The sequence below is a fragment of the Archocentrus centrarchus genome, chromosome 17 (assembly GCF_007364275.1).
Source record: "Archocentrus centrarchus isolate MPI-CPG fArcCen1 chromosome 17, fArcCen1, whole genome shotgun sequence".
NCBI classification, from domain to species: Eukaryota; Metazoa; Chordata; class Actinopteri; order Cichliformes; family Cichlidae; genus Archocentrus; species Archocentrus centrarchus.
Genome location: NC_044362.1, coordinates 6,114,008 through 6,141,635, shown reverse-complemented (window position 1 = coordinate 6,141,635; position 27,628 = coordinate 6,114,008). Strand labels below are relative to the sequence as shown.

At 42.7% G+C, this 27,628-nt stretch overlaps 1 protein-coding gene across 5 annotated transcripts in view; it reads left to right on the top strand.

Annotated features, from left to right (window-relative positions):
* ctnnd2b (catenin (cadherin-associated protein), delta 2b) overlaps positions 1-27,628 on the top strand; it is a 194,722-nt gene that overhangs the window by 111,817 nt on the left and 55,277 nt on the right. For 2 of the 5 annotated variants that reach the window (XM_030752042.1, XM_030752041.1), the window contains exons 9-11: positions 1,903-2,150; positions 2,945-3,076; positions 10,633-10,876. In XM_030752042.1, coding sequence (XP_030607902.1) covers positions 1,903-2,150; positions 2,945-3,076; positions 10,633-10,876 — 624 coding nt within the window. Of the gene's footprint in view, positions 1-1,902; positions 2,151-2,944; positions 3,077-10,632; positions 10,877-14,801; positions 14,859-27,628 lie in introns of all 5 variants that reach the window. The other 3 variants (XM_030752044.1, XM_030752043.1, XM_030752045.1) reach the window with 3 other exon arrangements.

Genomic DNA, 27,628 nt, shown 5'->3' with positions numbered 1-27,628 from the left:
AGCCACGTACGTGCTGGAGTAAGTTTACAGTTTATTTATGTAGTGCCAAATCACACCAATAGTTTTGCTTTATACTGTAAGGGAAAGACCCTGCAGTTTTGAGGAGAAGACCACAATGATCAGAATGAGCACTTTGCGACAGTGGGAAGGCAAAACTCCATTTTAACAGGAAGAAACCTCCAGCAGAAAGAGGCTCAGGAAAGAGCAGCCACCTGCTGAATGTGAGGGGGAAAGAGAAAAGGGCAGAGCACAGGGAGCCAGGACAGGACATACACTATGGGAGACCAAATTTAATGCAACAGTCACTCACCTCTTTTCACTGGGGAGTGCAAGAAGGTGAGTAACAGAAGAATGTGAGGAGATGGAGAATTATTTCATTTTGGCAATGAGTCTGGTGCATTGTGCAAAGGTTCCAGAAAACCATAGCTAGGGCTGCCAGTGATATGCAAGAGCTCTAATCATCATTCATCAATATGACATTGACTAAACAACTACTTCATATTTCTGGTTTAAAACACGCACACACATTCTGACCTCTGCTCTGTTTCACATCTATCTGTATAAATCATGTTAACAAAAAGAAAAAGTTTTATAACACACTTTCTATGTCTCAGAATGCCACAATTTATACAGAAATAGGTTTACTTTGAATTGCTTCTCCCTACATGAAATAATTTAAGGTACTACATCTTCCTGTCTTTAAAGTTCAACAGATCGATTGAAGGGTTTAGACCTCCATTCATGATCAGTAAATCTTTACTGAAACCCTGAACAACAATTTGTAAACAGAAAAAAAAACCTCCCCTAATGAAGTAGCAGACTGTTGGTGGGCCAGTCTTTACAGGCTCATGCTGTGCAGCCAAATGTTGTTCAAACCCACAGAACTTTATTTTAAATTCAAGTAGAAAAGCTTTCCAAAAAATATGACTACATTTGGGGGAAATGTATATACAACAACTATATAGAGAGCAAATCTCTTATTAGTATGGCATATTATGTATCAATGACCAAGGATTAGCAATATAACACATACAATAGAATAGCTCGAGTCTGCTATCACATCACAGTGGGAAGCAAAGTCTTCTTGTGCACTCTAATTAGTTTCTAGAATTAAACAATAAACTTATTTTATGTTTTTATGAATCAAACAGTTTCTGTGGTTCTAGAAATTCTTGTAGCATTTCATAACTTTCAACTGCTAGTAGGCTAATGCTGGCATCACCACACCAGGTACAGCAGTGCCTTTTATTGGAAAATTTGAATAATTGACGCTTGCAAAGTCACCCAGTGAGCCGCATTGGAGCCGTTGGCACTCCAGTTTCAAAGACGCGCTCCATAGATTACAAACTGGTGTGAATGGTTGTCTGTCTGTCTGTGTTAGCCATGGGATGGACCGGCGACCCTTCTGTTGTGTACCACACCGCACACCTAATGACACCTACAGTAGGATAGGCGAAAGCCTCCCTGCTGCCCTGAACTGGAGAAACAATTAAGGAAATGAATGAATTTTTGTTAGGCACTGTATTTGGGGAGGTTTTGCTATTACAGGGGAGGCCTGAAAAAAGTTGAGCAAGCATAAAGGCTTCTGTTTGGGGCCATCAAAAGAGACGGCCTGGCTGCTTGTAGACTGCTGAGACATACTGTGTTATCTTATCTGAAGAGTAGATACAAAGAGGGTAAATAAAGTTCTGTATCAGATTAGAACTTCAGATATGCATGACCATGTCTGCTATACCATAATAAATGCATCTCTATGTTATACTGTTCATTTTTGTCTCCTGATGGAGTCTAGTGCATGTTTCCTTTAGTGTCTATTATGGTTATGAATGGAAATTTCATTCTAGACCAAACAGAATATATTCACACAAAAAGTCACACAGTTTCCATGTCCTCCTCTCTCAGCACCTCATCGCCCATCAACATGGTAGCATCAGGTGCCGGTTCCTCCTCACCGCTCCCCATGGCAGCCTCCCCGGGGGGAAACCACTCCTCGTCACCCATACACCAGCTCAGCTCTGCAGTGGGGAGCTACGCCACCTTGTCGCCCACCAAGCGCATGCTGCATCACATTGGAGCAGATACCTACAAGATTTCCCACGAGCTATACGCCAACGCAACCCTGCAAAGGCCTGGTAGCCTGGCAGGTAGAGGTCAAGACAACTTTATGACTACTTTTCTATGTGTGTTTCTGTGAAGTACCATCATGTCTTGTACTCGTGTTTGGTCATTTTACCTAGGCGTGTAGATTGCTATGGTTTTCTTAGCTTCCCTTTTGGCAGAACAAATCTAACAGGCATGTTCAACAGTTCTGTCATTTGTGGCCTTTTTTTTTGTCCCAGTACCATTCAATCCAACTTCAGTTTCTGTTTTACTGGAATTTCCTTTTTTTACCATTTGATGTCTGGGTTTATACATTAAACCCACTTTCCATTTATGTGTGATGAGAATTCATCAGCTTGAGCACAAGAATATATATAAAAGAAAACAAATGTAACCAAACGACTAATTAAATTGGCTTTAAGGTTTGATCTAAAATGTATTAGATTGCAGTTGTTGTTTCTGAACATTCATGAATGAGATCCAAAAAAAAGTGATGAAGTTTTTCTTCATTTGGGGTTTTTCAAAAGAAAGAAGGAAATCTATCTTTCATGAAGTTAGATTAAGGCGCACACCAGTAATTTACCCAACATACAGAACCCCAAATTTATTATTGTGTATTGTTTAGCTTTTAAGATAATGGGTAAATGGCTATTTTTTATTTATGACTATAAGTACAGCAAAAGCAGTCCTGTACTTGAAAGCATATCTATTAATGCACTTTACCATTTGTTTTCATTCATAGTCTAATTTGTCATTCAGTGATATCCCAGGAGAATATTTTTATATATCTGTACATCCATCCATTTGTCACCATGTTTCACATTGACCGCTTTACATTCTCCAGGGTCCAGAGGTTCCTACAGTAGCCAGCACAGTCACCTGGGCTCCGAACTGCGACCCCTGCAGTCTCCTGAACACCACATTGACCCCATCTATGAAGACAGGGTGTACACCAAGCCTAACATTAGAGGACAAGGTAAGGAGGAGGGGAATATGGAGGCAGAAGGTTCAGGGTTTAATAAATGTCTACAGATTTAAGGCTATAAAGGCAAATTGTAGATAGATGGTTCTCAGAATGAACCAAACATGGTGTTTCATTTATTTTGTGTTATAAAATAAGTCCAGCCAAATTCTAGTGAGGAGAGGGGCGCTTGATGGCGTATCTCTTGAAACATGACACTACCAGAATGCATTGCACTGGTTATGTAGAGAGTGAATGGGAAGCGTGGGAATGGGTAAAGTAAATGAAAGTGATGAATTATGGGAAATGTAGGACCAAGCAGTCTGTGCAAGACTGACCCAGAATAGAAACTAACACTGTGTTTGGGATGCTCTTCCAATCATTCTAACTTAGACTAAATGTAGTGCTGAATAACTGCAGCAGCCACAGTGTTGTCTTACAAGCTGAGACTTAGTAAAGGATCATCGGCAATTACTGAATGACTGTTTTAACCTGCAGTAACACTTAGAGATAGATAACAGCGTGGCTGAGAAGATGATCAAAAAACCTGTTTTAGAAAGTCCATTACTATAAATAGCTGCAGTGTGTAAATCACCCAGGGAATCATTTACATTTAAATATCAGTGAGTAACAGAAAACATCGAATAATATCTTGTAAAAAGATACAAAGAGATTAGGAAAAAAGGCACAGCCTGGTCCCTCTCCGAAGGCAGGTGTTTTATAATGGTGTGGTGTTACATTAAAGGCTGATGTACATAAGAGATTTCCTGGTTCCATCTGATCATGCAGCTTTTTCCCAGATCAGGTAGGCAAATCCAATTGGGGTCTCAATGGCAATTTGTCTCTCAGTCACAGTCTGTTAACTAATTAGTTTCAAGGCTGAAAATTAATCTCAATTAATCCCATGGGCGTTAGCTTGGGTGCTTTGAAATCAAAGCAAATCAACCGTGTCCTAAAATGTTGTTGATGCCGTGCTGCCAGTTTGGTCGTCTCAACTGTGAACGTTTCTCCAAAGAGAAGTGCACAGCGAAAGAGAAAAATTACTGTCATCCACAAAGTTTCCTTCCAAAATATAGTTTTGCACTGCTAATTAAAAGATTTGAGGTCATGCTGGTTCCCCCTTACACACGAATAAACCACTTTGATGCATCAAAATAGCTCAGTCATCATCTCCAGCTGTGTGCATATGAATGTGAGTCACGATGGCAGCCAAACACCACATTGTCTTTCAGGTACCTTTTTTTTTTCTGTTGAAGCCTGGCTGTGTTTCAAGGTCAATTCAAAGAGTATTAAGCTGATGAGCAGACATAGAAACAAGTAGCGACTCTTTATAGCCAATTTCACATCACAGGTGAATTTCCTCAGGCCTCGACAAGGTCCCTGTAGTTATCTAGTTATACGCACGCAAGCTGTGGATACAAACACACACACACAAAGAAATGACCCAGCTAACCTCCCTTAGGGCAAGCCAGTGTACTTATGACTTGTGTCCAAATGGTTCCCGAACTGCTGTTTAACAAGAAGATAATTCATCTGTGTGTAAAACTTGGTAAATGGCCTGTGTGTTACAATGTTTTGATGTTTCTGCACAAAGTGAGTGGCTGCCCTGAGGCTTGAGGTTTGGCAAACAGTAAATGTATTCAATAGTATGAACAGCTAAAATTTTAAAACAATTGTCTTTCTTGCCACTCTGACATCCACACACTAAATATGAAGCTATAGCAAGCATCAAATTAGCTTCAGATTAGCTTAACACTGTGGGACAGCATGCTGGTGTGGTGTCTTATAGCTAGAATGTCGGGGTTTGACTCCACCTTAGCCGAGGCCTTTCTATGTTGGATTTGCATGGTCTCCCTTTGTCTGAGTGGGTTTTCTCCAGGTCCAAAGACATGCAGTTAGTGGAGTTAGGTTAATTGGTGATTTTAAATTGCCCATAGGTGTAAATGGTTGTCTGTCTCTTTTGCCGCATTTCTATTAGCACCTACTCAGTGCGGGCCGACTTGACTCGCCGCAATTGAGTACCACCTCAGTGTCGGTGGAGTTGATATAGCAACGCGGGCAGGGTGTCTTGACGTAATTTGTATGGGACTCAAAACACAACACAACAATGGATGAGATACAGGCGAGCTTACATAGCTAAGGCCAGTTTACTATCGTCATCATGCATAAGTCCCCGTACAATGTTTTAATGGATGAAGGTTTTCATTAAGTATTACTCTTCAAGATGGCGCCGGTGAGGTCAGCAGCCGTCGTACCTGCTCCTACGCTTTGTTTGTATATATTAGGTTTAGCTCTAATTTTGGACTTTATAATTCCGCCTGCTCTGTGTCATATCACGTATGACAGACAGACTCTTTTTAATATCAGAATACAGCACTCTGGCTGTATTCTGACACCTTTTTCTCCCGACCCGACTTGGCCTCAGGAAATACTGCGTTTCCAGTGGGCCAGCTCAAACAAAGAACCCAGGTCACGGACAAGGCCCCGAGGGAAAAGAGCCGGCGTAAGAGAGAGGCTGAGGCGCAGAGCGCACCAAACGCCACTGCCGAGCATCCTGTTGGCTAATGTCCAGTCACTGGATAACAAGCTGGACGAACTCAGGGCCAGGATACAGTTTCAGAGGGACATAAGGGACTGCAACATCATCTGTCTCACGGAGACATGGCTGACCCCCCTCATACCGGACCACGCCGTACAGCCGTCGGAGTTCTTCAGTGTTCATCGCACGGACAGAACGAGTGAGTCTGGAAAATCAAGAGGAGGAGGTGTGTGCCTAATGATTAATAACAACTGGTGTGACAGTAGGAATGTTGTCCTTCTGAAACAATCATGTTCACCTAACCTGGAGCTCCTAACCCTGAAATGCCGCCCCCACTACCTGCCCCGCGAGTTCACTTCGGTCATCTTCAGCGCCGTCTATATTCCACCTCAGGCGGACACAAACACTGCGCTATCCGAGCTACATGAGGCTATTTCCACCTATCAGGCTAACCAGCGTGATGCGGCTCTCATCGTAGCCGGGGACTTTAACAGTGCAAACTTGAAAAAGGTAATACCGGAGTTTATTCAACACATCGACTGCCCCACCAGAGGAGAGAGGACCCTAGACCACTGCTACTCTGCATTCAAAGATGGCTACAAAGCAAAGCCTCTTCCGCCTTTTGGGAAGTCTGACCACACCTCTGTCCTTCTCATGCTGAAATACAAACAACGGCTCAGGCAGGAACCCCCTGCTGTGAGAGAAGTGACACGGTGGTCTGATCAAACAGAGGCCGCTCTGCAGGGTGCGTTGGATTCAACCGACTGGGACATGTTTCGCAGCAGCGCGGGCGGAGACATCGAGGAGTTTACGGAAACTGTTGTGGGATTTATTGGGAAAGTTGTTGAAGACACTTCACTTAGGAGGACCATCAGGACTTTTCCCAACCAGAAGCCGTGGGTGGATAAATCTGTCCGCGACGCCCTGAGGTCCCGCACCGTTGCCTACAACTCCGGCCTCGCCGCTGGGAACATGGAGGACTACAAGGTTGCATCATACAACGTCCGCAGAGCGGTGAAAGAGGCTAAACATCGCTACGGCCGCAGACTGGAACAGCAACTACAACAGTCTGACTCCAGGGGACTGTGGCAGGGACTACGCACCATCACGGACTACAAAGCACCACACACACACCCGGTGAGTGCCGACGCTTCTCTGGCTGATGAACTCAACATCTTCTTTGCGCGCTTTGAGTCGGGAAGCCGACAGCCCGCTGCGCTCCCGGCCGGAGGGGCGGAGACACTCACTGTGACGGAGCGCGACGTGAGGAGGGCGTTTAGACGTGTAAACACCAGGAAAGCGGCTGGACCAGACGGTATTAGTGGACGTGTCCTTAAGACCTGCGCTGACCAGCTGGCACCTGTGTTTACACTGATATTCAACCTCTCACTGAAACTGTGTGTGATTCCCACCTGCTTTAAAAAGTCCATCATAGTCCCTGTCCCAAAGAAACCACACCCCAGCAGCCCCAATGACTTCAGGCCCATAGCACTCACCTCTGTGGTGATGAAGTGTTTTGAGAGACTCATCAAGACATTCATCACCTCCTCACTGCCGACCACCCTCGACCCACTACAGTTTGCATACCGGCCAGACAGATCCACAGATGACGCCATATCCTTCCTCCTCCACAAGACCCTTTCACACATAGACACTGGTAAGGGGAACTATGTGAGAGTGCTGTTTGTAGATTACAGCTCAGCATTCAACACCATAGTTCCCTCCAGGCTGGTCTCTAAGCTGCTGGACCTGTGCCTGGGCCCATCCCTGTGCAGGTGGGTTCACAGCTTCCTGACCAGCAGACCACAGGTGGTACGAGTGGGTCACCTCACCTCATCCTCCCTCACCCTCAACACTGGATCCCCCCAAGGCTGTGTGCTCAGCCCTCTGCTGTACTCACTGTACACCCATGACTGCGAGGCCACGTCAGAGTCCAACGTCATCGTCAAGTTTGCTGACGACACTGCTGTTGTGGGACTAATCTCTCACAATGAGGAGACAGCCTACAGGAGAGAGGTCTCCCGCCTGGAGAACTGGTGCCAGGAGAACCACCTCCTGCTCAACGTCAGCAAAACAAAGGAACTGATCGTGGACTTCAGCAGGAAGCAGCAGAGGGACTACCATCCACTTGTCATCAGTGGTGCTGAGGTGGAAAGAGTGGACACTTTCAAATACCTGGGAGTAACCATCTCACGGGACCTGTCCTGGACTCATCACATAAACATCACTGTGAAGAAGGCCAGACAGCGTCTCTACCTCCTCGGGCGGCTGAGAGACTTCAAGCTCCCACTCAAGGTGCTCAGGAACTTTTACACCTGCACCATCGAGAGCATCATGCGTGGGAGCATCACCACCTGGATGGGAAACTGCACCAAGCAGGACTTCATGGCCCTAAAAAGGGTGGTTCGTTCAGCTGAACGGACCATCAGAACCACCCTCCCCACCCTGCAGGACATTTACACCAAGCAGTGCAGGCTGAGGGCCATGAAGATCCTAAAACAGCCCAGCCACCCCGGACACTCTCTTCTCCCTGCTCCCATCAGGCCGGCGTTACCGCTGCCTGAGGACTAAGACTGAAAGGTTGAAGAAGAGTTTTTACCCACAAGCCATCCGTCTGCTCAACTCTGAGCCCTAACTGGACCATTATTGCACAATGTAAATATTATAATTTATAAAAGTGTGTATAGTGTATAGTATATAGAGTATAGTGTATAGTGTGAATTACTTTTTTTTATTTTTATTCTTCTTATTTATATGTGTGTGTATATATGGTTGCAGGTACAAAATACATTTCACTGTGCATTGTACTGTGTATAACTGTGCATGTGACAAATAAACACTATCTTAAATCTTATTACCCCATATTGCCAAACATGTCCTAATTGACTTTTGAATTCAAAAGTGCCGCCGTTCGCATACGTCTGGCAACAAATACCACAGTAACCCTGTGTTGAGTGTGAAGTGCCGTTTCTCAGCTTTCAGAAACCGTTTGAAGTTTCCCGATCGGACAAACAGTCACATTATTAGGGTAAATCAAAGTTCCTTTGATAAACCACCTCAGCGCCCAGTGTTAACTAGCTGTTCACGGCTAGTAGGGGCAGATAATGGGTACTTCACTGGTGATCGCCCAGCAGTATAGGGTTAAAATATGTATGCTGTGTGCACATTTCAGATAGCTCTCTTGTTTCAAAACTACAGCTGCAAACTGTCTGTCTAGGCATTCAACCGAGCATCCCAGTGCTTTGTGTGACTCCATTTTTTTGCTGTTTTACAAATGGCGTGGTTGATTGTGGTGGAGTTGCTCTCATGACTCAGCTAGTGACGATACTCCCTGGCCAATCAGTGGCATGCTGTTCTTCCACGTCACATTTTCAGATCACCTCTGATCACTTGGAACCCCAGCTGGGTGGGTACTAAAAAAGGTCTGGTACCAAACCGTGCTGAGTCGAGTTGAGCCGCGCTGAGTAGGTACAGTACTAATGGAAACGTGGCATCTGTGTTGGCCCTGCAACAGGCTGGCGACCTGTACAGGGTGTACCCTCTTGCCCCTTGACAGCTGGGATAGGCTCCAGCTCCCCTGTGCCCCTGAATAATAAGAGGGATAAGAAGAAGAGAATTGATGGATGTACTAGAAAGACTAGGAAACAGCTAGCCTGGCTCTGCCCAGAGCCAACCTCTAAAGCTAGCTAATATAAAACTAACATATTTTTTAACTTACAGAAAAAGTAAAGACAGCTAAGAAGCTAATTAATGTGGGTTTATGTAATTTTATTACTGCTATTATAGTATAGCTGCCATGGGGCAAGATTCAGGGTACACCCTAGACAGGCTGACAGTCTTTCACAGGGCTAACACAGAGAGACAGACAACCATTCACACTCACATTAACACCTATGGGCAATTTAGAATCACCAGTTAACCTAAGCCCAGTAACTGCATGTCTTTGGACTGTGGGAGGAAACCGGAGTACTCAGATAAAATCCCCATGTTTGAACATCGTTTTCCATTTAATTTTTCATTTTAATCTGGGGACAGCTAAGTTTTTCAGCCTGTTGTCATCTGCCAGCCAGTACCATTTTGTCAAAGTGTTGGCATGACTCATTCTTACACAAGGTGTTCTTATTTATTAAGCAAGTTAAGTTATTTATGACATTAGTCACTCCCACCTCAGCATTTTCAACAAGCAGGTTATCAGTATAACAGGTATTTAACCCAAACCACCACGTTTGGGTTAAATACCTGACTACTCGTTAAAAACCTTAACGAGTAGTCTTGAGCACCTAAATCTAATCAAGCAGATTTTTTGCTTAATCTGACCAAGTAGACTTTGAAAAAGAGCAAAGTGCAAATAAAAGGCCCAATGGGATGCGACCACCCTTCCTCCTTCTAAGGCAGACTTTGTGTGGTTCTCTAAAAAGGGAGTGTTATCCCCTGGTGGCCAATATTGCTGCAGATAATAGTGGACCACAGGTAGCGGTCGAGGCAGCACTGTATTGTACCCTGGGATGAGAACACAATTGTTCCTGGGATTCAGTAGCATGCTAATTTAATGACTGGGGTAACCTGGCTATGCTTCTGTATAAGGAAGTCTGGTGCATGCATGTTTTACACATGTATCTTGCATGTTTGATGTTTATGTCTGTTTTTCTGTTATTTTTATCTGTTATCAAATGAAAGTAAGATCATTTGGTAAGTTTATTATTTCAGTTTGCTTTATTTATTCATTTAATGACTTTTGCTTTTTTTTGTTCTTTTCTTTCCACTTATTTTTTTCTGTGCCATCTTGTTCCATTGGTGCTCATCTTGCTTTCTCCTGTGTGTGTGTGTGTGTGTGTGTGTGTGTGTGTGTGTGTGTGTGTGTGTGTGTGTGTGTGTGTGTGTGTGTGTAAATCCTTGTGTTGGTGCTCATGTTTGGTTGTGATCCCCTGCTCCCCACCCCCTCCTCGGCTACATCAAACCCCAGTGGTGAACCAGTTGTACCAAGAGGTCCTCAATTATCTGCTCTGTCCCTACGCTCCTCTTTCCACTTTAGCCCCACCTTCCCCCGGTGTCGACCCAATCCCCTTACAGCGAACGGGAAGCCAGAGTGCCGCCTCCACCTTCCAGAGAGGCAGCTTCGCCACAGGAGGTGGGGCAGCTGACTACGCCAATCCGTACCGCACTCTGCAATTCTGTCCGTCAACCGAGTCGCCTTACAGCAAGTCGGGCCCAGCCCTCCCCCCGGAGGCGGCGTTGGGCCGATCTCCATCAGTGGACAGCATCCAGAAGGATCCAAGGTGAGAAAAGACAGATATTTTCAGTTAGGAATCAGCTGTGGCTTGTTAATGAAACCCCTCGTTTTGCTCCCTTTCCACTTTTCACCAAACTTACTGAGGGCCAGATTCACCAAATAAAACATGAATTATTAAAGAAAATACCCATAATATCAGTAACCTGGTAAACATTAAGCTTTAATACCGTTTGATCGAAAGCAGCAGAAGGGTGTCAGAGTTGAAAGTGTGACATGGCGACACCCACAGTTTGCAGCACCTCAACAGATAATTGACTGTCAGGATCTGACAGTGGAGTGCAGAAAACGGCTGGCTGAATCTGGGCTTTAGTATGAGGCACACATCACCTCACATCTTTCACTGTCCTCTCTGGTTTGCCTGGTGTTGGGGCGTGTTCACACTGTTGTATGAATGCCTGCGCGCACACCTCTAGGTCCAATTTCAAAATTTGCTGTTGCTGTTAGGAGCGGAGTGCCTCTCTGTCAGCGGCAATCAGTCACGTTCTGTGCAGCAGGTAGACGCAGTTAATGCGGAAAGTCTGCATGAAGTCTGCTTGGAGATATCTCTGTATGAGTGTGGATGCCAGAGAGAGAGAGAGTGACAGATAAAAAAGAGTCAGAGACACATACAGAGACAGCATAATGGCTGTTTTTATCACTCTTTTGTCCTAGTTAAAATGAAGTTTGAAATACTATTCCAATTCTGTCTTGGATTTTTTTTTTCTTTCTTAGCCTCTTCTTTCTCACTAATGGCTGCACAGACTAGCTGTCAAAGATAGAAGTATCCTAATTAAAGCCAAACTGTCTGTTTGTGATATTTTAGCTCAGGTATAAGCAGCAGATACCCCCCCCCCCCCCACCCCAAAAAAAAAAAAAAAGATTTGATATAGCTAATGAGGAGCTCACTTTATGCTGAATTGCTTATTGTAAAAATTAGAAACTCATAAGTATTTTTTTTATGTCATTAGGTCTCTTGCTGTTGTTGCCATTGCTCTTATCTTCACCCATTGTTCAAGTGTTTATTTCTCTATGCGCATCACACTCACATCATTTGTTTGGTCACTCTTTAGCTCCGGCATCATTGTTGTGTACCTTCAGCACATCTGCACCGCTACATTTAAAGGACAGACCTGTGATGCATGGCATTTCGCTTTACGCTCACAACATGCGCACTCAGCGTCAGCGCTAGCAGCATCTAAAGCTATAGGAGCTTGTTAAAGGGAGGGTCCCCCAGGATTATAATTACACAGGAGCATTTTTTTATCCTCCAGTTTCACCAGCTTGCTGCTCCGCTTCTGAGGAAATGTTTGGAAAAGTATGTTAAAGGATAAGTCTGGCATTATGCTACATCTTTCTTACTGTCAACAAATCCCACTCAAAAAGACTAGAACTATTTGTTTGTCCATCCCTAAGTACTTCCTGACTTCCCTACATTTTGTATGACTCTCTAAGCAGCTGAACACATTGAAGACATTCAAATCTTCTTTCAAGATGAAACACAATGAGGCTCACTATTTTTCTTAAAGCAGATGGGGAATGTAGCTTTTAGCAAACAGCATTTGTTGTGGCCTATTAATAGCTAGTTGAAGTATTTAGAGCACTGAAAGAGAGTACCCAATGCAGTGCCTAAGTCATGAAAGACAATATCCCCACAGGCTTACTGAGCTTTTTAACAGGTTCTGGTTAACAGCAGTCAATCACACATAGGGATGAGCTATCAGGTTGTGGCTAAAGCAGAGATGTATAGGAGCACAATTTTAGTGGGGTTTTTTTGTCTTTTGTGTGGGATTCATTGACAGTGAGATAAATATTGACTAGGATCTGGGAGTTTGGCCCATTGGTCAGCACAACCTATGAGTGTAAACAGCACAGTCATTAACACTGGATTGTTCCTACATGTTCTGCTAGCATGCAGCGTATGCACCTACTAGTGCATCTCAAAAAATGTGAATATTGTGGGAAAAAATGTATTTCAAATAGGTCAACTTTACTATATTATATATTGATAAAGTAAAATATTTCAATCCTTTTTGTTTTAGTTTGATCATTGCAGCTTATAGCTCATGAAAACCAGAAATTCGATATCTCACATTTTTAGGTTTTTTTATATTTTGAGCTTGGGTAAATTACTATTCAGACAGTATAAATACTGTGTATATCTCAGTCTAGTTCAGTACACACAACCACAATCATGAGGAAGACCGCTGACTAGACAGTTCCAGCCTCCACAAACAGGGTAAACCACAGAAGGTCACTGCTGAAAAGTCCGGCTGTTCAGAGTGCTGTACCGAAGTGCTGTAATGGAAAGCTGACTGAGAGGGAAAAGTGTGGTAGGAAAAGGTATACAAGCAACAGGGATGACCGCAGCCTTGACAGGATTGTCAAGAAAAGCTGATTCAAGAACTTGGGAGAACTTCACATGCAGTGGACTGAGGCTGGTTTCAGTGCATCGAGCCAACATGCAAAGACATCTTCAGAGAAGGAGTTACAGCTGTCACTTTCCTAATATCGATCCACTCCTGAACCAGAGACAACGTTGGAAGTGTCTTACCTGGGCTGCACTGAAAAAGTACTGAACTGTAGACCAGTCAAGGTCCTAGAGTCTGAAGAAAGCGTGGCGAGACACAGAATCTAAGGTTTTTGAAGTCCAATGGGAAGTTTCCTCAGTTTGTGATGATCTTGGGTGGCGTGTCATCTACCGGTGTTAATGGTCCACTGTGTTTTATGAAGTTTGGAGTCAACATAGGCATCTACAAGGAGATTTTGGAGCACTTCATGCTTTGTCTGTTGACAAGCTTTATGGAGATGCTACGGATGAGCTGAAGGCCACTATCAAAGCAACGTGAGCTTCAGCAGCACCTCAGCAGTGCCACAAGCCACACCGATGCAGTAATTCATGATAAAGGAGCCACAACCAAGTATTGAGTGTATAAATACAGATACTTTTCAGAAGTTTGACATTTCTGTATTGTAAATCCTTATTTTTGATTCATCTTTGGAAATATTTAATAATTTCAGATTCTGGCCTTCTGATTTTCATGAGCATTAAGCCACAGTCATCAAAATGAAGGCAAAAAAAGGCTGAAAGACTGAAATATTGCTCTTTGTGTAATGAATATACACAAATAATATATAATATGAAAATGTACCATTTTGAATTAAATTCTAAAAAAAGAATACAGTTTCTCACAATATTCAGTTTTTTAAATGCACTAGTATGCACGTGTGAGTCATAATGAAGATTAAAAAAAAAACAACTTTTGATTACTTTCAATAAGATAATTAGTTGCATATTTTCTAGAAAGCACCAATTTAATGAAAAATAAACATGTAGCATGTAGCACTGCCACAAGCTAACATGGTGACCTGTGAGTAACATCTGATTTAAAAGTAACTAAATATAGTCGGTCTACACGTAACAGACATTACTTGTCATTTCTCACTTTTTTACCTAATGTGTTATCAGTCCTGCTTGTCTGAGACAAAGTCTGTCACTTACAGTATAACAGAACTAAAATAGGTTACAAACTCATTCATGTGCACTGGATGATTCTGGCATCATTCGGCAGATAAGCTGACCAACAGGCCACGCAGAACTTACTTAAACTCTAAAGTTATATTTATGCAACCACAATTAGCTGAGCTCATGAGAGCAACAAGGGCTTACCTTGTTTGTTCTGTCCTCAGACCCTCTCTTTACCTGACATACTTGCCATCTCCCCACCACCTGCTCCAAGTGCATGTTCTCCACCCTGCCCACCTCCTCTATTGCCTGATAACAAAATGTTGAGAGAGAAAGATGAGTCTACTGGCTACATATTGATTTCTATTGACTAATTATCACTATCATAACAGTTATTGAATAATTTGTTGCCAGACAGCCAACATATATACCTCTCTCTTGTTTCTCTCTGCCTGTCCCCCCTCGATAGGTACGACCCCGAATTCCTTGTGTGGAATCAAAATCAAGCCGAGCAAAGAATGACAAAGTAATCCAACTATTTATTTATACATATGTACATTCTGTCTATCTATCTTACCTTTGTTTCATCCACTGAATCCTTCCATCCTCTCTATATGGCACCACTATCAGAAGCAGATGTTAATGTTAATGGCAGCATGACAACATTTCACGTTTGTATTGTCACCCATTTAGTGCTGTATTAAGCAGGCATCACCTATTTTTAGTGTTATTTGGATTCTAAATTGGAGATAAGACCAGGGTTTAATCATATCATCGCATAACATGAGAGAAGAAAGACAACAAATTGAAATAACTATCCAAATATTGATTGCTTTGCTTGCAACTTGTAGGAATTTGGCTAGCAGAGCCTCTGTTTTTTTACATTGTCAATATTTCTCATTCTCTCCTTCGGCTTTTCATCCCACCATCCATACCTCCATCCATTTATCTACCTGTTAGCTTATTCGGCCATTCATTTGTCTCCATTGTCCGTCTGTCTGAGTCATCTCTGAACTCGCTTTGTCTCAGCTGGATTCATGTGGCTTGCCCGGTGTTTGTTTTGGCACCTGTTTTGGAATTTTGTTTTAATGGTATTGATCTTCTCATCTCCAGAAATAAACAGATCTGTTTGCCTAAATATAGAACTTTTCTTTACTGTAAACAGCCGCCATTAATCTTGCACTTAGTTCACCCAAAAGGCAAAAAACACTATTAACATTAACTTTATATCACATCACCAACATAGCACTCATAAATATCACTGATAGCCTGTGTGGGTTTGTGATTTGTCCAAGCACTTTCATTTTCCCATGTGTCTAATTTTAAAGTGGGCTGTGGATGCATTTAATAAATTACTTCTTTTTTTCACCTAAGAACCTGATTTCATAAACTAACATACTGGCCAGATATGGAAAATTAGCTAACAATGCTGGCTGAGATAACATGAGCTCACTATTAAGAATGCGAGACACCAGTGGCTTCCTGTTCAATTCCAATCAGGCCATTATTGCCAATAACTATACAAGAGCTTAATGCTGCACTTGGAAAATCATTTATGAAGAATTCAAATTGGCAGGGCTAGCCCACTGAGCTACACTACCCTTTATTTACTGCATATACTGTAGGAGACGAATCGACAGGTTAGTAGGGTTATTGTTTTATGATGAACACTGTAACAAAATGAAATAAAAAAATAAAAACACGCAACAATAACCTGCTACTGAAAATGAGACAGGGTCAGTGACCATTGCTGGCTGCACATAAGCACAAGTTTCTTGCTTAAATGCACATGTTGCACAAATATATAGCAGAAATATTCTGTTGGTATGATATGAAGTGAACCCAGTGACACAAATCTCACTCTAAGGTGAACTCAAAAGTTGCAGCGGTGATGTTTATACAGTGCTGTGAAAAAGTATTTCCCCCCTTCCTGATTTCTTATTTTTTGGCATATTTGTCACACTTGCATGTTTCAAGTGTGGCAAATATGCCTCCTTAAATCATGAAATAACTGTGGTTAACTGTATTTTTTGGAAAGCTGAATTCCATTTTACTAGCCACACCTGATTACTGCCAGACTTGTTGAATCAAGAAATCACTTAAAGTCAATTAAAGGCAAACTGTCTGACAAAGTGAAGCCGGCTAAAAGATCTCAATAAGCAGCACATCATGCCACGCTCTAAAGAAGCTTAAGAAGCAGCTCAAGAAGCAGCTGAGAAACAAAGTCACTGACATCTATCAGTCTGGAAAGGGTTATAAAACCAATTCTAAGGCTTTGGGACTCCAGCTGTTATCCACACATGCAGAAGACTTGGAACTGTGGTGAACCTGCCTACCAAAATTACTCCAAGAGCGTATCAACAATTCATCCAGGAGGTCACAAAAAGAACCCAGATCAACATGTAAAGAACTGCAGGCCTTATTTGACTCAGTTGAGGTCAGAGTTCATGATTCAAAAATAAAAAAGAGACTTGGTGAAAACGGCGGTGGGAGAGTTCCAAGGAGAAAACTGCTGGTGACCAAAAAACCACAAAGAGTCGTCTCACATTTGGTAAAAAAAACATCTTGATGACCCCCCTCTTGATTTAAATATTTTGACAAAACATTAATTTTTTGGAAGGTTTGAATCCTGTTACATCTGGCATAAAACTAACACAGCATTTCATAAAAAGATCATACCAACAGTCAAACATGGTGGTGGTAGAGTGTGATGGTCTGGGGCTGATTTGCTGCTTCAGGACCTGGACAACTTGCCGTCTCTACCAGAAAATCCTGAAGGAGAATGTCCAGCCATCAGCTCGTGCCCTGAAGCTCAAGCACACTTGGCTTTATGAAACAGGACAATGATCCAAAACACAACAGCAAGTCCACCTCTGAATGGTGTTGGAGTGGTCGAGTCAAAGTCCGGACTTAAATCCAATTGAGAGGTTTTGGCGTGACCTTAAACAAGCCCTTCGTGCTCCAAACCCTCCAATGTGGCTGAATTAAAGGAGGGGGACAAAATTCCTCTACAGTCATGTGAAAGACACATTCCCAGTTACTGCAAATGCTTCACTGCAGTTCTTGCTGCCAAGAGTGGCACAACCAGTTATTAGGTTTAGGGGGCAATTACTTTTTCACACAGTTTACCAGTTTAAATTAAATGGCATTCCTTTGTTTTGAAACTTTGGAAGCTTCAAGTTTTTTAAACATAAAAACACAAAGTGAGGCCATGATAGACATGAATCTATTTACCACAGTTACTGATAGCTGTATGTCTCTGTTAGGGAAATATCTAACACTACTGGTAGGGACATAATATTATTGTAGAACAGAAGAAGGGGAAAAAAAAAATCCACATTCCTTTTTTTTTTTCTGCGCGCTGATGTGAGTTAGTATGCAGGGAGAAGGAAGACGGCAGAGCGGTCTACAACTTTTGAGTAGAGGAGATACGGACATTGTGTTTACTTTTATCGCACAAAAAGACAAGCGCATGATGGTAACGTGCAACTTGCAGAACTGCATTATACTGCTAACACATCTTCAGCTCTTTGCAAGCATCTGCACAGACAGCACGCTAAGACAAAGCTAGCGAAGAACCCAGAGTGATGTTAAAGCTGAGTGCATGCTGACCCTGGCCCCAGCAGCCAGAGGCTGATCTTCAGCAGGTAACAGAGGCAGTGATGAGCAGGCAGGTTTGCATCATTGTAGCTTCATTTTTACCTGTATATGTCTGTAATGTAGAATCGCTGTGGCAGTCGCTTTAAAGTCTTTCTGTGCTCGTTTTAAACTTTTCTTTGTGTTGTTGGCTTTGTTGTCAAACTTAAACACAAGAACAGTGTTGTCCTCATGTTGTGTCGGCATGTGGGACTGTAGCCTAAAGTTTATATTGTTATTGTTATTGGCGCGTTAAGATGATACATAAAATATGCTAATGTGATGCTAGTTCATGATGCTCACAGAAGCGCAACATTAGCAAATGATACTATAAAGGACCAAATATTAGCTAACAATACTTTTAACTAAAAGCACTGTTATTGAGTGATGTAACGTTAGCTAACAGTGCTGGTGGGGACACACAAATCAGTCACGTGAAAAAGAAAGTTTTCACAAACTTAACTGTTTATGTAGTTCTGTGAAAAACTATAAGTACACCCTTACTGCTTCCATTAAGAGGGTGAGGCTGCTTATCAAATGCACTTAATTAACTCATCATCAGCAAGTGTGCACACCACTATAAAAATGGAGGGTTTGGCAGTTTGCTGGTATAAGTAAGGCTTGTTTGGAAGGGTTGCCAGTAGAAAGCCTCTCCTCTCTAAAACAACAGCGCAGCATAGCTTAGTTGCACCTGAACACACCACTTCTGGAACAGTCTCCTTTGGACTGACGAGACCAAAGAGGAGGTTTGGCCATAATACACAGCACCATGTTTGGCCAACGCCAAACACATGAACATGTTAACACAAGAACTTCATACACAAACAGCACTGTTGTGGAGAGGAGATGATTTGGTTGGGTTTGCAGTCATAGGACCTGGGCAGCCTGCAGTCAATGAGTCGACCGTGAACTCCTCTGTGCACCAAAGTATTCTAGAGTCAAATGTGAGGCCATCTGTGTGACATCTAAAGTTTGGCTTAATTTGGGTCAATGATCACAAGCACAGCAGTAAATCTACAGCAGAATGACTCAAAGCATTCAATAATCAAAGTGATGCAGTGGCCTAGTCAAAGTCCAGGCCCTTAAATTGATGGAAATACTGTCCATAAACAAATGCCCACAAACCTCCTCCACAGCAATATGAGAGGCTGATAAAATCATACAGAAAACACTGACTTGGTTATTGGTGTTAAAGGTGGTCCTACAAGTTACTGAATCATGGGGTGTACTTAGTATTTCACAGGACTGCACACACTCCTGTGAAAACATCTTTCTTTACATGATGTATAAAGTCATCATTAAGATTTTTCATCATAGTTTTCAGAGTTAATACTTGCTCGGCTCGTCTTCTACAAAGTCAGCTTCAGGAATGTAAAAATGTGATTTTATGAAGGTATGGAAATTGAATTTATGTGGAAACGAATACGAGATAAAATAATGTATTGCACTGATTCTGTCTGTATCAACATAGGCGAGGGAATGCAAGGTCATTTCCACTGTCAACAGCTGGCTCATTAAAGGAACCTTTATACTCTAGAAGATTCAAACGAATGTCATTTAGCTGATTTGTCAAGCCATACACCGGCACAATCTGGCAAATCAAGATATTTTACTGTGGAGACAGCATCTTCTGTACTCCAACGCACTTCCTCCCTCAGGCTTCTGGTAATTTATGGAAACATTCACACTAACACGAAGACAGATTTGTGCGAGACAGGATCTGACCCGATCATAAAAGTACCTCATTTTATTTCATGCTCTCAAGCACACTCAGACTCTCTGATCCATACTCAGTCACACGGTTAAGATGGACGGCGTGTGCTCGTATGTGTTTTTCAGCTTTGCCTGACATCTCCTGACCTTTCAGTTCATCTTGTCCAGCCTCAGTAGGCCGGTCAGTCAGCCATGCCATCACACCGTCACGCACAAAAACAGTATCTGCGTAACACACACACACACTTTCTCTAATTTTCTCCCTGCCTTGGTTTTAATTCTATTTTTTTTCCCATCAATTCACTCCTTTTCTCGTGCTGAGACCAAAGTGGGGTCACCCACACATAAACAAGCGCACACAGATTTAATTTAAAGCTGCTTTAATGTATAATGTGGGTTTGTAGTTAAGGATTATATTTGTGTGTGTGAAAATGTGCCACTAAAAACACATTCATCAGATAGAACAATACATTTCACTACAACCGTACATGATGTATAAAGGATGGATACAAATTAGCCTTAATTTGGTTGTTTTGGCCTTCACCGATCGTCTTTTTTTGGCTGAAGTTACATGTTTCCATATTTGGAGCAGCGAGTGGACCGTTAACTTAATAGGCTGGTTACCAAGGTGAATCCAGTTGTATGGGTGCATCATACAGACACAAATACCTCCCAACTATTGCAGTGTTCTGGTTACCTTAGCACTGTGCTGAGCAGCAGCCTGAGTAGTGTACTACAAAGGTGCTAATTGATTAGCAGGGGAACATCAGAGTTATCAGTGTCACAAAGATGTCTCTCTCTTTTTTTTTTTTTTTTTACATTAGCACATCACCATGGTAACTTATGCTCAGCACATAACCTGGTGCAGGGCAGGTTATGTTCAGAGTCAGTGCGTCATGATGGATCAACTCAGGGGCAGCAATCTGTACAGACCGCTGCCCCCGCCGCTGAGTCCACATCACTGCTGAAGCAGCGCTAAAGTGTCTGTCAATCTCCCGTTCCACTCTCCCCTCACTTGTGAACAAGACCCCGAGATATACTTAAACTCCTCCACTTGGAGTGGACACTGAGGACTATGGTCTTGGACTTTGAGGTGCTAATTCACATCCCATCTGCTTCACACTGCTATAAATCACTCCAGTGCGAGCTGGAGGTCACTGCTCAGTGAAGCCATTCTGTCCATAAAAATTATAAACTGAATCAGTGACAAAGGCAGCCCTGGCAGAGTCCAACACCTACCAAAAACAATTCTGACTTGTTACAGACAATTTGGACCGAGCTCTGGCAACGGTTCTACAGCACCTTGGCATAGAGCTTCCCTTGTAGGCTGTGGATCATGATCCCCCTAAAGTTGGCACACACTCTGTGGTGCCCCTTTCTTAAAGACAGGAACCACCACCCTGGTCTACCAATCCAGAGGCACTGTCCCTGACTTCCACGCAGAGTTGCAGATTCGTGTCAGCCATGAAACCTTTAAAATATCCAGAGCCTTGAGAAACTCAGGGTGAATTTCATCCACCACAGACCATGCCCAGAATCAGAATCAGAATCAGAAGGTTTTTATTGCCATATGGGTGAACAGGTTCACAGCATTAGGAAATTGCTGCGGTACTTCGTGCTTACAGAAAAAAATAAGTATAAAAACTATAAGACAATATACAAGTATACAAATTGCAAATATACAGAGATATTAGAACTAAGACTACAGTAATTAAAAGATAAGACCTCACTTCCACCACAGAAGGTGTGTCAGCCTTATATCCTCAGTTGAGGTCAGCAGAGTCCCATCCTCACTATAAACAGTGTGGACAGGAAGCTATTTCCCCATCCTGAGTCATCTGATGATTTGCCAGAATCGCTTCAAGGTCAATCAAAGGTTTTTACTCCATGCCCTCACCGAACTCCTCCCACAGCTGCTTGCAACACTCCCAGTGCACCCTCACTATCCCTTTAGGTTTGCCAGACTTGTCCATCATTCTCCCTGACTCATCACCAGTGATGAGTTGACAGCTCTGCTCCTCTCTTCACCCCAGTGTCCAGAACATATGGCCACAGCTCTGACGATACAATTACAAAATCAATCATCAAGCTTCAGCCTAGGGTGGCCTGGTGCCTCGTGCCCTTATGTTCGAACATGGTGTTAATTATGAACAAACTGTGGTTTGTACAGAAGTCCAACAACAAAACACTGTTCGGGTTCAGGCTGTTCCTCCCAATAACATCCCTCCAGGTCACACTGTCTTTGCCCACCATCACCGTTGAAATCCACCAGTAGGGCCAGATCCACTCCTCATTTGTCATGTCTGCCTTCAAAAAACTAAGATGGTGATGATGAAAATGCTCAGCCTGAGGCTTAACAATGGGACTTTATGGGTGATGATACAATGAACATCCATCTCTTATATACAGTTTGGATTCAACAAAACAGAGGATCATAACTTTCACAAAAGCGGGCATTTAATACTTGACTCCTTTTGGGGTGACTGTGGCTCAGAATGTAGAACAGGTCACCTACCAATCGGAAAGTTGGTGGTTCAATTCCTGGCTGTTCCCCCGAGTTGCTCTCTGATGTGTTCATTGGAGCGTGAATGTAAGACAGAAACCGCTTAGGTGTAGAAAAATTTGTCTGTATGCATGGGGGTGAATCAAGACATGTTGTATAAAGTGCTGTGAGTGCTCAGGTAGAGTAGAAAAGCCCTATATAAGAACCGGTCCATTTACCATACTAGATTAGTCTGAGACACACAGCTAATGCACTACATACCTGTAAAGTACACAATCCCATCACCACTGTATGCTCCTTCATAAAGAACAGATGACATTTATTGCTTTAAAGAGGAGACAAATGTCATCACTGACTGTTTAACCAGTGTTGTCCATGTTTAATCTGTTACCGTCCTAAGACCTGCACCCACAACAGTTTGTTCTGCAGTGCAAACCAGTACAACACTGGAGTTTGTGCCTTTGAATTCTGGTTTTCTATAAATACACTGTCATGTTTTGTTGTTAATCAGCCGCCTGAAGTTGTGAGATGCCCCGCTGAAAAATTAATGCAGTGAATCAGCACTGTTGTCGGTGTATTTCAAATTCTCTTTATTGTTTTCCTCCTTTCTTATTTTTCTATCAGTTTACTCTGCAGGTTTCTACCTGTCGCTCCCTGCGTCTGTCTGTATTTCTGTTTGTCTTTCGGGGGTTGAGTCATCAAGACGAATCTCCATTTCCCCCACTGACAATCCTCAGTAGGAGCGCACACACAAACATACCGACACAAATCGCATAGTTCACTCACTGGTTTCAAATCACTCTATTCCTCAAAAATCCTGACTCACAGGAAATCCTTTCAGCCCGATATAGCATCATCTGCCTGCAGCCCTCACATCACAGCGCCTCACCCTGCTTTCTGAATACATAATTCATAGATAGCTTATTTATTTACTGAGTTTAATTGTCGGGTTGCCTGCAGCCTGGCATCTCGTATTGTGGTGTAAATGTTTAGGCTGTGGGTGACATGATCACACACCGAGTCGCACACACTCACGCACATACCTAAGCAAGTGGCAATGCAAGATAGCCCACCTGGATGGCTAGGAACAAAGAGGGGATTGTTGGTTCGTCAGTACTTTGTCCCAGTCCACTGAGTCGCCAAATGAAATGTTAGCCTCTCGGGAGTGAGTCACATGCACGCAGATGCAGGCGCACAGATATATATATATATGCACATTTAATGAGAGGAAATTTCTCACTATATACCACACTCTGAAATAAGAGCACTTCTTCTTCTTCTTCTTTTCTCTCAGTTTGGCCTCGAATGTGTTTTTCTTCTCAGTTCTGACTTGGTAAGCGTGGATCATCTGCAGGGCAAAAAAACTGGTTTAGTTCAAGGAAGCACATCAGTGTCTGCAGCATAAAGGAAGAATATGGGGGAACAAACAGGTGACATTTGGATCACAAATATCCTTTTGATGCCTTTCACCAGACTTCTACATAGTGGCTGCTGCACTGCAGATCAAAACTAGACTTGAATCAGTTCCACTTGGGTCCGAAGGCTCACCAGATCCCTTTAAAGATGCTGCCATTTGAAGAAGTCCTCTATGCTGTGTGTGCAGGTTGCTCTAAATTAAAACGCCATGCTTTGTGAGCAGGGACAGGAGGTTTTGTCTTTTAGGCTCTGCATCACCCAGTCCTTTGATTTGTGGAATCTGCTGGGTCAAATGTAGCTTAATAGGAAGACCCCCAGACACCACTCAGGACTCTTTTTGTTTCCTCATTATTCAGTCACATTTGGATTTGCTATGCATAGTGCTTGCAGTAAATAACTTAATTATTGATATAAGGCAGGAGTGCTCGTTATCTAAGTTCTTTCAATGTAATTGGGTTAGAGCATTAATAATACAGAATTTAGTCCACATTTTTAATTCTGCTATTTAACCAATATAACATTTTTTTTTAGATTAGCTGTTAAATATTACAGGATTTTCTCTTACCTGGGAATTTCTAGGGATATGCTGTTAAAGGCATCTGCATAAAGTATTTACATAAAGTATAAACTGATTTAAAGTTTCCTGGCTAAACTTCTTATAGGGGATATTATAAAATATTTACCACACCCTACTTTTGAATTCACTCATTGCCATGATATCCTGTAAAATATTTGTGTGATACTCTTCGTACACTGCAGTTTACAGTTCCAGCAGAATTTCCTCGTCTTCCACTCGAGCGTTCGTTTCCAAATATGTTCTATATTCTTTTCTTAACTCCAACATTAAAACAGTGCAAACATTCCCTGCGTGAACACTTTAGCCCGAAGTTCACAGATGGCTCAGTACTGTTTGCTCACCCTGCTGTGATGTTGTCACACAGTGTTTGGGACTGGGAGCACCATATTCTCTTGTGTTCGCTTTTAGGAAGAAACACACACACACACACACACACACACACACACACACACACACACACACACACACACACACACACACACACACACACACACACACACACACACACACACACACAGAATGAAAGAAAGAGAAAGTAAAAACTTGTACAGCTCTGGGCTAAAGTTAGTGAATGAATGAACCATTATAGTATAGCTTTCTGGGGCAGAAAGAACACAGGACACGAGACAGACTCCAGTCTCAGTTCAGCTGCAGGTAGATTATTTTAGTGTCAGGTTGCTTCAGAAGATTTTATTCCACAAAAACCTTTAAGAACATGTAGGATTGTTGTGTTGTGCAGGACACACACGCCTCATAGACTGTTTATAAAATAGACATCACCCCTAATCTTTGGTTTTTGAACCCTCATTTTGGAGCCTTACACAGATACCCACTAATTAGTGCTAACATGCAGAAGAAAATGCTTGAATTTCACTCAACAAAACCGGTGCACAGAATTCTTGGCTGTTGATACAAATCCTTTTATGTGTCAGGTGCATTAAAAATGTTGTGAAACACGCCAAGTGGTGTTCAGTTCAGAGACCTGAATTAGATGAGGTGAAGCAGCCACCCTCCTAGTAATGAACTCCATGCTAGTTCACAGACTGCATGTGAAAGCTGGACAAAGCCACTGTGACATCATCTCACAGTTTTGGATTCAGCCTTAGCATTTTGGCCAAAGACTTTTTTTGTTGTTGTAATTGTTATTATTATTTCTTCACTTATTGATTTGAGATAGAGGAGCATGAATAGGAGCATGAAGTGCTAAATTATCAAATTATCAGCTAACAGTAGCAAGCTCAAGCAAGCTGCAGCCATAAACTCGACACAGATACCTTCTAATTAGTGCTCAGTAACAGACTAATAAAATAATTCTTGGACGTGCTGTGCCAGGTAGCAAATCACATTATTTGTCAGATAAGTCCAATTAAAATGCTCCAAAGCGCTCCAGCAGCTGAAACGCAGCAGAGACGTCCGCTTCAGTGACTTGAATTAGTGAAAGTGAGGCCTAGTAGACAACTACCAATTACAGCTCCCCGTGTCAGCACACCAGCCAGTCAAAGCAACCACACCCTTAATGGCCTCAGTTTTCACCCATGGAGATTGTCAAAGAGTGTGTGTGTATATTTCTGGCCAAAATACTTTATCTCAAAATTTATGCACACAGTAGTTTCTTGTTTGTTTGTATGTGTGTCACATATTCTGACACCCATTGAACTTTGACCCCTCATTTAAATGACAAGTGTTTATTGTGCCACATATATAAAGTGTCACGTGTGTGTGTGTGTGTGCGTGCGTGCGTGTGTGTGTGCGTGCGTGGATTGCCGCATTTCCATTAGTACCTACTCAGCTCGGGTTGACTCGACTCGCCACGGTCTTGTTTTGTTTCTATTGCAATTGAGGACCACCTCAATGTGGGTGGAGCTGATATGGCAACGCAGGCAGTAGTCTCTTGATGTAATTTGTATGCGACTCAAAACACAACACAACAATGGATGAGACAGAGGCAAGCTAACATAGCTAAGGCCAGTTTACTATTGTCATCATGCGCAAGTCCCCCGTACAGTTTTTTTAATGAATGAAGGTTATTATCATTAAGTATTAAAATATGTATGCTGTGTGTGTTTCATATGGCTCTCTTGCTGCAAAATTACTGCTGCAAACCGTCAGTCTAGGCATTCAACCCGTGCTTTGTGTGCCTCCATTTTCTTGCTGTCGGTTTTAATAATGGTGCGGTTGATTCTGGTGAAGGAGTCGCTCTCATGACTCAGCTAGTGACGACACTCTCTGGCCAATCAGTGGCGTGCTGTTCTTCCACGTCACATTTTCGGATCGCCTCGGATCACTTGGAACCCCGGCTGAGTGGGTACTAAAAAAGGACCTGGTACCAGGTACTAATGGAAATGCCTACAAACTGCGCCGATTCGAGTCGAGCCGCGCTGAGTAGGTACTAATGGAAGCGCGGCATATGTGTGTGTGTCAGTAGTGGCATGTCTATTCTCTCTACCTGGACTTTAGGACGGAAGTTCATGTAAGACAGAAACTCGAAAGAAGATGTTGGAGTTGAGAGGTCACAGGATGAGAAAGATCCACTGTAGAGTGCCGCTCTGGCCTTCAGGTGCTGTTTATTCTGTGGCCACTGATGCACAAGTAAATTCAGTGCTGACGGACCTCTTGTGTGGCTTATTGCATAAAAGCGTCCCATTGGATATTGAATAGCTCGCATTGTCACTAAAATGATTTTTTTTTTAAATTAAACCTGTTTATTTCTGCATCCGGGAAAGCACTAAAAGTAATGGGTCCATGCCAGGAAGTTAGCACCTTAAGGCAATTAAAACACCCAATTTTTGCAATTTGCATCACAATCTGCACTTGTTTCTGGAGTCACAACTGAGTCCACTCGCACACTGGCAAAGCTCTATTTTTAGATTGAGCATGACAGTATTTTTATGAGGACATTATTATTTCATATAAAAAATAATAGACAAGAAATCCTCTTAGATATTACATAAAAAGATGTTCCCTATAAATCCAGAACTTGCCTGAGGAAAAAAAACATGTTCTTAAGTTTCCAAATAAATCAGTGAAGCTTATATATGCATAGGTGCATTGCAAACAGGAACAGCTATATGCTAATTTGTTTAGACACAGGATCTTAAATGCATTATTTTTTAGATTTTGCAGGATGTAGGCCTCCTTGGTGGCATGCCTCCTGGGGTGGATGAGGGTTGGCCCTCAGATCTTGAAGGCTCTGGATGTTGTAAGGCTGTCTTTGTTGACACACCTCTGCAGCGTTGTGTGGAGATCTGGGGCTGGCAGACTGGGGTGGTGGTTCCCATCTTCAAGAAGGGGGACCAGAGGGTGTGCTCCAACTATAGGGGGGATGTCACACTCTTTAGTCTCCTCTGGGAAGGTCTTTCCCGGGGTGCTGGAAAGGAGAGTCTATCTGTTAGTCAAACCTCAGATCCAGAAGGAACAATGCAGTTTTCATCCCGGTTGATGGACCAGCTCT